This window comes from Olea europaea, unplaced genomic scaffold (genome assembly GCF_002742605.1).
Source record: "Olea europaea var. sylvestris unplaced genomic scaffold, O_europaea_v1 scaffold262, whole genome shotgun sequence".
NCBI classification, from domain to species: domain Eukaryota; kingdom Viridiplantae; phylum Streptophyta; class Magnoliopsida; order Lamiales; family Oleaceae; genus Olea; species Olea europaea.
In genome coordinates, this window is record NW_019244532.1 from 411,917 (window position 1) to 428,543 (window position 16,627).

At 30.3% G+C, this 16,627-nt stretch overlaps 1 protein-coding gene and 1 pseudogene across 3 annotated transcripts; one reads left to right on the top strand and one right to left on the bottom strand.

The window, feature by feature from the left end:
- Positions 1-2,282: 2,282 nt before the first annotated feature.
- LOC111383163 lies at positions 2,283-5,543 on the bottom strand. Of its 3 annotated transcripts, none has more exons than XM_023007239.1 (3): positions 5,385-5,543; positions 3,177-4,313; positions 2,283-2,744 (listed from the first exon to the last, which is right to left on the bottom strand). In XM_023007239.1, exons 2-3 carry the CDS (start codon positions 4,256-4,258, stop codon positions 2,606-2,608), a joined length of 1,221 nt encoding a protein of 406 aa, XP_022863007.1. In that variant the 5' UTR covers positions 4,259-4,313; positions 5,385-5,543; the 3' UTR covers positions 2,283-2,605. The 3 variants fall into 3 exon arrangements, with proteins under 3 accessions (XP_022863007.1, XP_022863009.1, XP_022863010.1); XM_023007241.1 differs by having other exon boundaries at positions 5,211-5,543; XM_023007242.1 differs by lacking the exon at positions 5,385-5,543 and having other exon boundaries at positions 3,177-4,916.
- Positions 5,544-7,637: 2,094 nt separating this feature from the next.
- LOC111383148 lies at positions 7,638-9,350 on the top strand (annotated as a pseudogene).
- The last annotated feature ends 7,277 nt before the right edge of the window (positions 9,351-16,627 follow it).

The window sequence follows — 16,627 nt, forward strand, 5'->3', positions numbered from 1 at the left end:
CACCCACGATTTTAATTATATTTTCTTTTATGTAGGTTTCTTAATAAAAGCCATGTTTAATTCAGTTTGGAGTTCTCAATATTTTGAATATTGAATTTTTGAATAATGTAATTAAAATGTGGAGAAAAATTTTGAATTTAAAAGCAAAATATTTTATTATGGAAATTTGTGATTGAAAATGAGTATGTAAAAAAAAAATGAAATAAAGGATGTGCAATTATTAAAATTTAAATTAAAATCAACAATTAATTTTAATCACATATTTCGAAAAACCCACTAGTTACCATGCTCTTCACACAAGATACCTCAATTCTCAACTGGCCTAACAGAAGACATATCCATCAGGTATTCATCCGACAATCAAATGATAATTTACAAAGATCACGAGGAGATAAAGTTTATCAGATTGAATTGTACAATACAAAATACTTTTGAAATATGTATACAATTGAAACTTTTGAAAACTTTGATAAACTTTTTTTAAGCGATGATTTATGTGGATTTCGTAAATTTGTATTGAATTAGTAAAAGTCTTTCATTGACTTCTATAGATTTTCATTTTAAATTTTTTATAGACTTTTGTATAATTTAAAAGATTTTTGAAGACATCCATTTAAAATAAAATTCAATTGAATCCCAGTATAATAATGTGAAATTTTTATATACCAGGTGGTGATTCTCACAATTTTCCTTCCCTTCCCCATATAATAAAAAGTTATTTTTAAAAAAATGAAAAGTCAATGTATTTAAATTTAATTATAAATTCGTCATGTGAAATTTAATAAAAACTAGATATTTTTCCCCAAAAAAAAAAAGAAGGAAAGAAGGAAAAAAAATATTTATAAGAATTCGATTTAATTTTGTCACAGAAAATTGAGATAAACAATATGAAAGAGAGAAATAAAAAATAGAAATAAATATAATCAATAAAAAAAAATCATAACTCTAATGTTCGTAGATAAAAAGAAAGAGAAATATTGAAGAAAATACATAATAATAATAATAATAATAATAATATTATTATTATTATTTCTGTGGAAGTTTCAAAATTTGAGATTTTATATGAATATTTTCTATTTAAAAATTAATATCCTAAAGACTTTTATAAAAATCTCTAGAAGTTATTAAAAAATTTAAATGCCCCAAAATTTATATAATTAAACACATCATGATTTTTAGATACATTTTAAAAGTCTATTAAGATCTAAATTGAGTAGATCAATATTTCTAGAGTCTCTTAAAAAAATCTACATTAACTACCCCAAACTTTTTAAATTCCACAAAGTTATTAAAAGTTTTAACTGAATACACCCCCTTTAACTTATTTTTCTTCAATAATACCTTATTATAAACATATATTTCTTGACCTTTTTCATCACGTGAAAATTTTACTTCAAGGAGATGCTGCTTTTTTAGCTACAAGCATAAAAAGGCACCAACTACAAGCTTACAACGTAATGACAACATGTTTGAGTAGTGTGTATAAACCATTTTAATTATAAATAGATAAAAATGATTCGTGGATAATATATAATATTTATAAATTCCTTGAAATATTTTGATAAAAAGTTATTTGAGTATTTATAAATAATCTATAAACACGAGCCAAACATGAGCTTAGTTTCAATCAAGAGAAATAGCCAACATTAGTGCAAACGTATATAAAAGATTTTCATATTTTATGCTTCTCACTAAATACCATCCGTGAATCTCATGATAAGTACCTAAGCCCCTGTTTGGGGCACATTTTCAAGGAAGGAAGTAGAAAAAATTTTACCCTTTTTTTCAAATGTGGAGTCCACTTAAGAGAGAAAAAGTCAAATATGGTGGCTGCATAGTGCTCTCCAACAGTCACAATTCTCATTTTTTTGGATGAAAATGTGCCCCAAACAGGGGCTAAATATTCTTGATGAACTTCGATAGGAGTTTTCCTAAAAACAATAACATGATCTAGTCATACCTCTTGATAGATAGCTACTACATCAATTCGCTGAGCTCATGAGGAAGTCAGATTAAGACGTCAACTCATACAGGAGACGTAAAAAAAAAAAAAAGGTAAGGGTTATACTACATGTAATGTACAAGTAGTATAACATTATTGGAGAGAAAAAACAATTTTTTCACCCTCTAATAATGGAATTTCACATGTACATTATAGACACCCTTATAAATACCATAATGCACATATAGAATTATCCAAAAAAGAATTCGAGTCTTGGCTATCGCTTCAAGAATGTAAGCTTATCCTCGACTTGCTTTCATTATCGATACATAACAGAAAATGAGAAAAAACCACAGTATATTCATAAAACCTTTTGCATTAAATTTAGTTGAAGACTTGTACATCAAATCTAGCGAATACATAGTCTACTGCCCTTCTGAATAAGATATCACCACATAAAATTCTAGTGATATACCAAGAAAGTTAGAATTATAAGAGACGAAACACAATCAACATATGCAACAAGTATCCAAGGCTGCTAAAAGATGCACAAACAGCTCTCAATGGATATAAGGTCGGGGATGTATACCTAAGTCGAGGTTTCCATCAATCACGGGCAGTGTCTCAAGATGACATAACCACAGCATCCTATGTATCGATAAACTAAGTGTCGTCGAAACTTTCTTCACAGTTGTTCAACTCATGAGAGTTTTCTGAAGAATTATTTTTGGCTTTCTCCATCTCCTGATCAATCAAAATCTCCTGCGAGCGGCAACTCCAACTGCAAAATGCCTTCTCGCCCCTGTCAAGACATCAATCGACCAAGAACCAATTATAACCTAACGGTGTAATACTTCATGCACGTCTAGGAGAAAAAATTGAGGAAAATTACACCATCTGTCCCCAATTTAATGCTTGAGTAGCAAGTTGGTCATCGGCCTTTTGTAATAGTTGCACAATTAGTCTCCAACGACGTTAACCATTCAAATCTTCGGTTAATTATCACATGGCCCTTATGAGAACATGCTTCACTTCATATTTCTGGGCATTGACCCAAATTGGGAAACAAAGCATAACTCTATAGCATTAGACATATGAAGGTCACACGACAATTTAACAAATATCTGAATGATTTTTGTGGTTGGAGACTGATTGTGCAAGGTTGAGTGCAATTTTCGCAAAAGATTACTGCATGTATCCAGAAATAAAAGAAGAAAGGATTGTTGGGGCAAACCTATACATGTAAATATCTTCCCCTTCCAATTTCTTCTTGCAAGAGTAACAGAATTTTAAGAAATCACTCGGAGGATAAGAAGCAATAATGTCAGAGAGTTCTGCCGCCTGCTGCAATGCAATATCCTCTTCGCTTTCCTTTAAAAAAGTGGTAACTTCATTGTTGTGACATTCCAAAACACAGTCACCAAAGATATGGGTAATTTTTGGGTTGGGGCCATGTTTTCTTACACAGGTATAGTCTTCAGAAAGCTCAATCTCACTAGGCGGGATATTTCCAATTAAACCAGTTCTGGAGCCGACGGATTCCAGAATTGAACTAAGGTTTTCCTGAGATGAATTGCATAACTTAAAGCTTCGTCCAATGACTTCCGATTGTGAAGGCACTGGCTTTATTGAGTTCTCGGAATTGAAATCACCACATCGCTGATCAGGCTTCAGGTTAGCTAAATGTGAAAAATGCATTCCAGAATCTAATGAGAAAGAGCGGAAATTAGAGCGGAAATTTCCATCCGATTCCTCTTCAAATGGGTCTTCCCCAATTCCAAACAGAACACCAGAATTGCCCTTTTGATGATTTGATTGTTTGCCTCGGGTACAAGGAAAAATCGTAATGTTTTTAGGCAGTGATTTTGGTGTATCAGATGAATCGGTGTGGGTTCTAAAATTTGGACTTTTTATCCTCATTTGTGGTCCAGAAAGAATATTTCTACTATTGGACAATAGGAGAACCTTCTCCGAGTGTTCACTTCCATTTTCAAGACAATGGATAATGCTTAAGCCTACTTTACTACAATCCCATCTCTTCTGATGCCCCTCATTTGATAATTTTGAGACCCTAGATGGATTGCTGAGATTCGAAAACAACTTAAAATCTAAAGGAGAAGTAGGGCTTCTAATTGAATCAGATTCTGAATTCTTGGGATTGAACCCCACAAACAGACTAGGAACATTAAAGACAGAAATGTTTTTAGTTTCCTGACCGAAAACATCAGAATGAAAATAAGGCTGTGAAACAGAATCAGACATCAATTGATCCATCAGTTGATTCTTCTGGTTGGATCTGCTCCTTTTCCTCAGCATTATCTTAAAATCTCAAAATCTTCCAAACAGCCAAGGCCCCTCTTAAAAAAATTATCTGCAAAGAATAATTACATTAATGAATTAATACTCAGAAGAAGAGACGGTAAGAAAGGTGAACACACCATGAACTGCAGGAAACTTAGCAATTAAGTGATGACAGTAGATATTAAACAAAGAATCAAATTGCAGTTTCTTTTCTCTTGGTTATTCGTTAAAAATCAAGATTTCCATCATGGAATTATAAAAGAAAATAAGGACAAAAAGACAGCAAGATAGTTGAAAACAATTAAGTGTGATACACTTCATACAATTGAGTCTAGATTAAGCAAATTTAGAAAGAAAAAATAATAAGAGATGAACATAAAGAATCAAATTGCAGTTTCTTTCTCGTGGTGATAAGTTAAAAGGCTAGATTTTACTAAAATATTAAAGAAAAATCTGTCAGAATCAATTGCATTATTATGTTAATTAACGTAGGATGAGGAAAAAAAGACAGCAAAAAAAAGATTAATTCTATGAGCTGCAAGAAACTTAATAAAATTATAAGAAACATTTCTTTTCTTGATTATAAGTTTAAAAAACAAGATTTCTATGAGGCAATGATTAAAGAAAACCTGTCAGAGAACAGCAATTATGAGATGCAACATTCAAAAAAAAATGAAGAACGTGAAGGACCTAAAAAAAGAGGAACAAACACATTTAAAAAATTCACACATCAAAGAAAAACAAAAAATATAAAACGAATGAACTTACCCACTAATGGAAGCCCAGATTTCAAACAAAAAATGCTGTGATCATGACTACTAAAAAATTAAGAAAACGAAAGAAAGAAAGAAAACTTTTAGTTTATAAATGTTTTTGATAAATATAACACCAAATAGCAGCAATTCCCGGATGACAAATAAACAAACAAAATAAGTAAATAAAAACAGTAAATTGGTAAAAGCCGTGCCTCTCTGAAGTCTAAGAACAACCAAGAAACTAATGCATTATGTTCAAATCCAATACACGAGCCATGGGATTCAAATGAATAAATGAGATGAATTCTGTGTAATATATAAACAAAAATATATACACACACAATAGTTATAGATACGGAGAAAGAGGGGAAATTGGGAAAACCCACCTGGTTTTTTTCCCAAAAGAAACTTCGGGGAAATGGGATTTGAGAGAAGACCCAAATGCAGTAAAAACTAAGAAATATCTAAAGAGAATCCCACCCCACGACCCACAGTTTCTTTGCGTGCGTGGTGCAGTACTGCACCTCTCAGTTGCCTCGAAATAGGAGAGCAGTGAGCTTCTCACGTACCACACCTCCGTATGTATTTATTACACATGGCATATGGTGTTTATTCATTTGTTTAATATTTTAATTAGGACTAATTTGTATTTGTATTTAAAAAAAAAAATGAGACTTTACACTGTTTGGAAGTGATTTTTTCTCCAAAAAAATTAATTTTTTGATCGTTATTTCACTATTTTAGTTGTCATATTTGACTTTTTCTCTTACTGGTAGATTTCACATTTTTCCTAACGGTCAAAAAATCAATTCTTAAAATCACTCCCAAACAGACTCAGTTTGTAAATATTTCTTTATTTTTTTATTTTTATTTATTTAAAAATGTTGATAAATTCGTCGGTAGAGTTATTCTGCATAATATTTGGTTGATTTGATTTACAAAAAATGTAAAGGACACACAATCGATTGACCTTTATTTTAGGTATTAAACACTACTACCATAAAAGAGTGAATATACCAGTTATTATTTATTCAGGACGTATTTTTACTTTCCTATTTTACCCTCAAATATTTTAGCAATCACTCTTTCCTCAAAGAAAATAAGAAAAGACTTGGGCGTAGTTATTCCATTTCAACCAAATTTTTGTGAATTTTTTTACTCTTGCACAAGTTTACTTGGCCCACATCTGCAAAATTTTGTGGCAAGAAAGGGGACAACAATTGCAGCCGTCGGTCAAAAATTGCTTGAAATGTCCAAAATATCCTTGTGATGGTGTAAAATTTTAAAAATTTAGGGATATCATGATATTTTCATCAATCTTTAATTTACTTGTTGAGAAAGTCAAAAATTGCTGCAAAACAGTGGTTTTTTCTATATATTTTTCCTATTTTTCTCCATTCATTTGCGTAATATCTATAAAAAAATATATACTACATTTCTCCGTTCCTTCATCTCTCCAGAGAGATGCCCATATTTTTTTTCCCACACTCTAAGAATATACTGTTCATTTGTGAAGTGTTTTCATTTTCTCATTTTATCCTTCAATCCTATTTTAATTTTTCAACTTAATTAATATATCACTACTACTATAAAATTAATTTTTTAAATAATCTAATAAATTTTTTGACGTCACTTAGAAAATTTTCTAATAAACTTTTAAATTATTTTTAGTGTCAAAAGAGATATCATTTAAAAAATTAAAAATTTCGATAACAAACTAACTTTAAAAATTTATTGACGATTGTATGGTAGTCGAATCCATAAATCTTCTATATTCTCTCGAACTTGAAACTCGTTTCAAGAACTATACCATAAACACATTGAGTGGTCTAAATGAATATCGAAAAAAATTAAACGTACATCAAACATGTGTATTCAAAAATGCGTATAACTCGTCTTTTTTCTCTAAAAAAATCATTCATTTTATTAATGTTTGTTATTTTTTCGCGATACTTTTCTTAATAATAATTTACATCATCTTCTTAAAAAAAAAATTATGTGTATGACGTTAATTATTTTTTTATACGTAGAAATTCCTAATAAAATTATTATCACTTTATAATTTATATGGTTTATAAATTGTTATACTATTTTTCCTACTTTTCTTCATTCCTTTACGCAATATTTATATATAAAAAAAACATTTATGGCATTAAAATAAAATTTAATATATATAAACTAACAGCGCGCATTTAATATATATATTGGCATCTCTGCGCTAAAAATAAAATAAAATAAAATAATAAAATATTAATATATATACTGGGCATCTCCGCACTCGCAAAGCGAAGCAACATCTCTTCGTGCTACACGGAGAGACAGCTCTCCACTCAGCGCGAAGAGAGTATTTGGCACAATTTTTTCCCTCCTTTCGTAATCGCTTCTCTATCAATCACATCCACTAATTCTTCTTTCACTTTCTCTTTCCTTTCTCTCACTTTTCCTCGTTCATATACCATTTCCTTTTCCCTTCGGCTCATTTCCCTTTCCCTTCTCCTCCAAGAGCAAAGGCGTCTCTGGCACTTCGACCCTCGCCCACATGACTCCTCACAACTGCTTTACCACATCTTCTCCTCTAACAGAGGTTTTCTTCCGAGCCCCGTCAACATGGCTGCGGCTCGAACCCATCTCAAGTGAACATGGTGGTTGAGGGTATTTTAGGCCAACTTGCTTGCAGCACCTGCTTCTTGGGTCTAGATCCAGTTCTACTGCTATTAGTGGTGTCGTCTCAGGTACTGTAAAAGGAATTCCTATTCTACTTCACACCACCTGAAGGTTCGTCTATTTTTATGTATTTATTCATGTTATTTCATAAAATTTGAATATATGTGATTCTGCAGCTTTGTTTTTATATCTATACCACGAAGGATGGAGAAAGATTGATTTTAATGAGCATCTTTAGAAGTTTAATGGCATTCCTGTTCTTTTTATCTTTGGGCTCTGAAAAATGTCCAAACGTGGATATAAATTGCATATTGTCTTGAACTTTTTTTTTTCTGTTTATTATATATGATTGTATGTAAATGCGAATGTGCATTTCTCTGTGTATATGAATTCTATTGGTAACTTTAGTTTACAATTTGAATTTTGGTTTCATATGATCTAAGATGAGCTGATTTTAGCTTTATCCAAAAATTACCTCTTCTTTATATTGATTGCGGACAAAAATTAAAGGAATGTTGAATAAATTGCTAAGAAATATCACTTTTTGTGTGTAATGCCAAGTGGGATAGCTAAAATTTGCATATCAGTTCAACTTCTCTAATTTAATTTGCATATAAGTAAGTGGGAAAAATTATCTTGAATTTATATTGACAGCTTGCAGGTATTCTGCCACTGGCAATGGTGCACACCTTAAGCAACCTTTTCACCAACACAAGTCTTGGAAAAGTTGCTATTTCATTCACTCACACTGTAAAAGCCATGGAGCCCCTCTTCTTAGTTGTACTCTCAGCTATGTTCCTGGGACAAATGGGTGATTCATTTTTATTTTAATTTCCTTCCTTCTGTGCATGTAAATTTAAGATGATTAAATTATTTCCATATTCCATGAAAGCTGTCCTCAATTTTTATGGAGGTATAGACTTCAGACCAGGTTCCTGGTTGAGAATGTGATGGTATTGTGTATTTTGGTTATTGTTTGAGTTGTTCAACTTTTATATTTTGGTGTCTAATTTTGCTCTCCTCTTTGAGCAGTTCCCTACAATATGGGTTGTTTATTCTCTTTTACCTATTGTTGGTGGAGTGGCATTGGCATCAATGATTGAGGCCTCTTTTAATTGGTGAGAAGTAGGAATGGATTCGATGGCAATAACTCTTACTGCCACATCTCTTTAAAGCATGGTAAATACATTTGTTTGAGATATTCACATAGAAGTTCTTTTTTGTGAGTGTGTTTTTTGAAGGGCTGGTTTTTGGAGTGCAATGGCCTCAAGTTTGACCAATCAATCTCGAAATGTCCTTAGCAAAAAGTTCATGGTCAAGAAAGAGGTATATTTCACTCTCAATTTTGTTTCATTCCAATAGTTAACAATGAAGCGCTGGTCATTTTCTCATCCACTTAAATCACTTTTGCCGAAATCAGTTGTGGTAAATTTGTTACCTAATACTGTCTAGTTGTGACTAATTGCCTTTCAAGTTATGCTCAAGTTTGAATTGCTTGCTTGGAATACGTACATGATCTGTTTGGTTTTCATGCAGGAATCTTTGGATAACATCACTCTCTTCCGATAATCACAATTATGTCATTTTTCTTGTTGGCCCCTGCAGCTATATTCATGGAAGGAGTTAAGTTTACCCCTACTTTCATTGAAATTGCTATAAGTAAATCTCAAGAACGAAAATGCTTATAATTCTTATTTATTATGCGTTTGATAATGAGCATATTTCATATGTTTGATCAACGATTTTGTTCATAAGAAACAGAAAAATGTAGAAATTGACTATTGTATTGTTTTCTTCACATGGGTTGAATGTCAAGCAGATTTATACTAGGTCCCTCATTGCTGCTCTTTACTTCCATGCATATCAGCAAGCTGTTCAGATTTTCAGTTAGCGCTGAAGCAATGATTATGTCATGTGCATTGTTAAAGTAAATGCTTAAACCCCCCAAAGCAAAATGCAAAGAAGTATATATTTGCTAACCTTTTCATAATGAAAATGGTCTTTGCCATAGTTGCTAATCTTTTCATATTGATATTTCTTACAAAAGTTTGTCTGCAGGTTTCATACATAATATTGCAGAGGGTATCTCCCGTCACACATTATGTAGGTAACTGCGTGAAGTGAGTGGTGGTCATCGTTACCTCTGTTCTTTTCTTCCGCGCTCCAGTTTCACCCATTGACTCTTCTGGTATTTCTCTTATAATTAATGAACTTTAGTCGCATGTTTGTTCTAATGGACAAGACAGGCTAAAATTTTGTTCATTCCTTTGTCCTATACAATCTAATATTATGCACTAAACATGCATTGCTGGAAAAAGAAAAAAAGAAATCGAGTCGCCAAGTACTGACACTATCTTGCTTGTGGCTTGGCATCTCTACCGACGAAGTGGAACTTGTTATTTTAACAACTTTGAACCATTTTTATCTTTTATATATTAACTTCCAACTTTTCTGAAATTTTGAGATTTGTATTATTTCCACAAATTTTTATTTTTATTTTACTTTATGCTTGGATCTTGGTAGACAAGTTAAAGATAATTTCACAAGTTAACTTCGAAGATAATTACAGAATTGCATGCAAATATATTTGTTTTATGTTAAATGATGTATTCTTCACTGAATTTGATGTAAAGGAATTTGACAAGCACATGTTAGGAATGTGAATTGTTTGAACATTGGGAAGAAGAATTGTCGGGCATTCCTTATAGGTGGAGATGATAAAAAAGTTAATCTTTGGTCCATTGGCAAACCATTGGCAAAGCCACATCTTTAGAGGTTAGTAGAACAAAAATCTATTTTGGCATTCTTTTTAACACAACTAAGTCATTATTGTTGCTTGGGCTGCAAACTGTTGGGCATTGTCCAGTTTCAATTGATTGGAGGGATTCCATCTCTATGTATTTGTTACGTTGTGCATGGATTGTAAAGTTATCAAATTTATAGAACATTGATGTACCAAATGAGGAAAAAATTTAGCTATAAAATGGAGGGTAATCGTGACAAATTGATTATTAAATGAGGTATAATGGTCTTTCCATTCATGAATGTATCTATCAAAAAGATTGTCCCTGGGAATAAAATGTGGGATCATAATGCGTTTTCAAAACTTCATTGCATCATTGTCCTCTTTCTTTCTTTTTTCATTTTCTTCTACATTCATCACCTCTTCTGCTTCTTTGTAAAAATGAGTTTGAAAGCTTTGCTGTCTCATTTTTTCATTCTCTAGAGTCCAAAAACAAAGAAAAGCTTCCAATTTTGTAGATGATTGAGTACAACGGCACCCTCTACCATGGCCTTCTTTCCTCATTCAATGATTGGTTCCTTCTCTTTCTTTCTTCTTTAAGATTTATTAATGAACACTTCTTGTTTATTATATGCGTCTTTATTTTGTATGTATAGTTTGGAATTGATGAATATGATCAGGGTTCTTTAACATCTGCTGCATATTATTTTTACTAGTTGGAAATTTCATATTAATTAGCTCCATCTCTCTTTGTTGAGGCGTTAGTTTTAAGGTTCCCCTTTACACGGTCATTTTGTCATCTAATTCACGTTCAATGATTTTCTAATGGATTATGTTCGTTAATGCCAATTTGTTGGTTTTAGCGACATGGGTTTATATTTGTGTCTTAAATATTTTCAAAGTTCTTGTTTAGTAAGCAAATATATAACTAAGTTCAACAAGTAAACAACAGTATTGTTTTAATGTACTTCTTTAACCTCCTCGAGAGCATAATAGGCTTTAATAGGTATTCCAAGCTCTTTTGGTTGTTTTAAATTCATATTTAATAGCATGTTGCTCGCTTGTTTTTCCCATTTTGAAACAAATATTATCTTGCATTGATTGGTTATATTCTTTCTTAATACTATATAGACATCTGTGCAAATAATTGTCGAGTAAACACCATCCAATGACTAATACAGTTGCATTTTTCACTGAACGTGCCCAATTGTTTAAGCACCACCCTGACACTCGCTACCAGCACAATTCATATTGCTATTTAGACTCCCTCACGTTTGGAACAGGGGATTGAGAGGCGAGCATACAATAAAGCAATTGAGGCTATCAAAAGCTTTGACATTTCCTGAAACAACAAGCGTTAATGATGTTTGTGTCGTCAGATGGCTGCTCGTACAATTGATGCCTTATTGCTTACTGATTCAAATGCATTACTGTGTTGAATCTTGACCGATAGGGTATGGCTTCTATTGCACATTTGGTAAATTTGAAGCAATTAAAAGTTTAGATCTTTCTCTTACTCTTGCTTATCTTCTTCTTCTTCTTCGTCTTTTTAATTTTTTTTTAATTTTTTATTTTTATTGAAGGATATCATTATAAGAGTTGTTGCATGTGTTGTTAATCTTGGTGAAACACCTATTTCAAGACTCATGACAAGAAATATTGTTTTGAACTGCTTTTAATATTTCATATCCAATGTTAACATATTTTCTACTTCTCTTCATATAATTAGCTCTTTATCTTTATTGTTTTTTTATCAGACTTCTGTATACACCAACTAAATACTCTCTTCACTTCCCAAAAATTCATTCAATGTACTCCTCTCTCATGAATACTCAATACTCAAGTAACTCAACACACTAATATCACCTTCAAGAAAATTCAAGCCATGCATTGCATGTCCACAAACTAGTTTATTTGAAAGGAACAAATAGAGCCCTTGTTTGAGCCCCATTTTGAAGGAAAAATGCATTTTGAATAGTGTGTTGATAGAAAATGTGTGATTAAAATTAAGGGAAGTTTTAAATTTGCGTTTAATATTATTTTATTAAAGAATTTGTGATTGAAAATTGAAATAATGTCAAAATACTGTTCAAAGAATGCACTTTTTTTCCCAAAGAATGGAGATCAAATAAGGGCAAAATTGAAACTAGTTGTGGAAATACCCTTCTTCCTCCTTTTTTTTTTTTTTTTGCAAACTCATTTTAGATATATCAACTTTATGTTAAATTGGAGATGTTAGAAAGATTTTTCAAATGTATAGGTGTCTCTAATATTGTCACAAAACTTGACTACCTGTAAATTGTCTTTTAATATAAAGAGTACTACACTTGTTTGAGTCCCATTTTTTTCAATTATGTTGCATCTACATTCTTATTTGCACATTTCTTTACACTCTTTCACATAAAAATATTTACACTTTTGATTTTAAACTCATCTATCACATCATTATACAAATTTTCTCTACATAGGGAGGAATATCATCAAAGTGGTAGGGAGGATGTACATATAGTATTATTCTATTTTTTCACTACTCATTATTCATTAAAATACTATTCCAAAATGCATTTTGGATAAAGAAAAAAAGGGATTAAACTACTTGAAAACACAAAGCGTACACTTTGATTGACACCCCTCTATATGTCAAAATTTGACAATTAATTGAAAAAGGTGTTGTCAAGATCAATGTATATAAATTTGCCAATTCAAGTGAGTGTAAAATAATATGTCAACATTTATGTACATGTAGCATAGTCCTTGTAAAAAATAAGGAGAAGAGTTTTGAATTTGCGTATGATTATATTTTATTAAAGAATGAGTGATTGAATATAAGAGAAATATATTTTGGACATAATGAAGACCAAACAAGGGCTTTATTATAGAATTTGTGACTTCAAATAAATTTTCTATAAAAATGTTTTAGGTACTATTTTGACAGGGCTTTGTTTTTGTTTATGTTTATGTTCTTTATAGAAGATTTTCATTAGAAAACTATTTTAATTAGTATGAGAAAATAATTTATAAAAGAGTTTTTTTTCTCAATAAAATACTTTTGCATGTGGAGCTATAATTTTTTTTTCGAATTTTTAACAATGTATTCTCAAAAATATTACTTTTAAAAAACCAACATATCACAAACTCATAGTGTTTTGTTTTTAGCAAAATGTATAAACTTGCCTGAGGTTTACGAGAATTTATAGAGACATCTCTCATTTTTCTAAAATTTTAGAAAACTTCCCTTAAGGTTTTAGTTTTTGTAACAGATTTTTCCATGTCAACAAAAAGTTTAAAATAAATATACACTTCTTATTCTATTTTAAGCTCATGTTTGTCTTTCATTTTTCAAACTCTCCGTCTCTCTCTTTTTAGAAACTCATTTTCAAGTTCCCATTCTTCCAATGAAATATTTTAACGTAAACTCAAAACATTTTCTTACTTTTTAACCGCACATTTTTCAAAAAATACTATTTAAAAACTCATTTTCCCTAAAAAAAATCTTTTTAATGAACATCAAGCATTGGTTAAAATTACCATACTATTATATTTAAATTATATATTTTTCTTTTCTTATTTCTTAAGATTTCATACTTTTCATTAGACCCTTTTTGGTTCGGCTATAAAATTTAATTAAAATCTAAGTCAAAATTAATAATTTTTTTAACCATACATTTTATAGGATACAATTTTTGAACCACACATTCCATCATTTTTTTTTATCAAAATCTATTAAAAAATTGATTTTTATCTAAACCAAATTGGGGCTTAGATAAAATATTTCATTTAAAAAAAAAAAGTATCGTTATAAATCTTATTATAATATTTTTAAAAAATTAATAATATTTTTCAAACATAATTGACAAACAATTAACAATTCATAATAAATAAATATTTTGGAGTAATTTAATAAATGCGACTAACAATATTTTCTATAAATTGATTTTTGGTATTAGAAATAATAATATCATAATACTAGAAAAAGCAAAAAACGATTATGGTTCAGTCCAATAGAGTTTGAGAAGAATCGATCGAATCGAGCGATTTCGATCCTATAATGGTTCGGTCCAATGATTCTGATAATTTTTGTCAACTCCATCTATAATTATAATACTTTTCAACAGAATTTTTTTATATCTTTTTTTTCTTGAGGAAAATTACTTTAAAAACTACAATTAAAGACTAATTATCATAAATAAGGGGATTAGTTTAAGCCCTCTGTTTGGTGGGATTAAAATTAAATTTTTAGTAGATTTTGATAAAAGTTGATTAAATGTGTAGTTGAAAAATTGTAAAATCTATAAAATATAATATTAAAATTAATTGTTAACTTTGACTTAAATTAAAATCTAAATTCTAATCACAACCAAACATGGCTAAATTTCAAATATCATGTTATAATAACATTTCAACAATTATAATTAACAAAATTTAATTAAACATGATATCCATATTCATTCACCCCCAAAATTCATGGGGCTTTTATTTAAAAAGTTTAGTCAAAAAAAAGATTAGTTTATAAAGTCCACAAACTAAGAGCCCGTTTGAGAGTGATTTTGAGAATTGATTTTTTGACTGTTAGGAGAAAAGTGAGGTCCACCTATGAGAGAAGAAATCAAATATGACGGCTAGATAGTGAAATAACAGTAAAAAAATCAATTTTTTGGGTGAAAAAATCGGGCCCAAACAGGCCCTAAGTTCTTTGGGTAAAAGACCTAAAGATATGGAAAATGAAAAAGCGGCTCTGCTCAGCCAAAAACGCTGAGACCATTTTTATTCGAGCCGGCCCATGCTTCAAGTTTTGGTTTTTGGCTCAACTTAACTCATTGACATTCTTATGTATTTGGTGCCCACCAACACGTGTCTGTGATGCAATGCAATTCCCGAGGCAATCCTAAGGCTATAATTCCAGAATTTATCTCTTACTCTCAGTTAATCAAGCGGTCAATAATTCATGAAAAATTGTGTAAGAATTGTGAGAAGCAAATGTCAGCAGGGTCCACCACACATGTGAATCCAACGTGTCAGATTTTTTTTATTATTTTATTATTTTTGGTTTAACATCAAAAAATAGGGAATCCAATGTACAATATATGAACACCTATTCATGAATGGTAGGAGATAATTTCTATCCAATGTATTATAGCATGTATTGAAAAGTGATTATAAATAATTATAAAGCGTAAAAAAATGTTGCCATTATTTGTTTATTTATCACTTATATTTATTTATGAACAAAACCATTTATAAATATTTTTCAAACAAGCTGTAAAATTATTTTATTCGTATTTATAAATAACTTTATTCATATATAAAATTTATATTATTCCATTAGTATCATATATAAAATATTAGGTGCACCATATTGAAATTATATTCATATACGTGTATACTTGATTTAGATAGAGCAATATTTGTCACATAAAATCCATAAATTTCGAAAAATAAAAATAAAAATTATGCATGAGTAAATGTTTAAGAAATTAGAGATGGACAAAACTTTCGAATCGAATCGAGTGGTTCTTTTTTAAGTTAAATACCCAAAATGTACTTGAATCGAGAACTGACATATTTGGTTTGATTCTAAGTTCTAGAAGAAGAATCGAAGAATCGAATCTCCCTGATATTTTAAATTTATTTATCTTAAATAACTCAATTTATTATTTTTTAAAAATAAATTTGTTAACAATTAATTTAGCCAAAAAACCCAAAATATGATTTTTCTATTTCTAATTTTCAACTCAAGTCCATGTTAATCAAATCGACCTAATTTTTACCAAAATTTATAATTCTAACGTAGTGTCATTTCTTCAATTCTAGAACAATCAAACTGAAAGCTTGGTTATACCTCTCTAAGCTCTCTTCATTGTTATGAGCTCGCTATTTTTATTTTATTGTGATTTTAACAATCAAATATATGAATAACTCAACAAAGAGATACGCAAGAGATAGACAAATTGGACTATGTTATTTTGTAAGAACTAAAATTAAATATATCATTAGTTGAATTAATATAGTATTGTAAATATTAAAAAAACTTAATCATTGTATGGATCTCAGAAACTGAATGGAATCGAAACCTAATTGAATTGAATGGAATCGAACCTGAACTGTTCCATAATTAAATTTCGACCAACGATTCTATTTATTACATACTCGAAAATTCAGATTTGATTCAGTCCTCTTTAAAACCGAATTGGATCATTTCCAATCCTATAAGAAATTATGATC

Excerpts from the sequence above, each read along its gene's own strand:
- LOC111383163 (XM_023007239.1), bottom strand. The coding sequence starts at position 4,258 with ATGCTGAGGAAAAGGAGCAGATCCAACCAGAAGAATCAACTGATGGAT. Across the intron at positions 2,745-3,176 it reads GAAGATATTTACATGTATAG|GGGCGAGAAGGCATTTTGCA; the intron begins GTTTGCCCCAAC and ends ATGTCTTGACAG.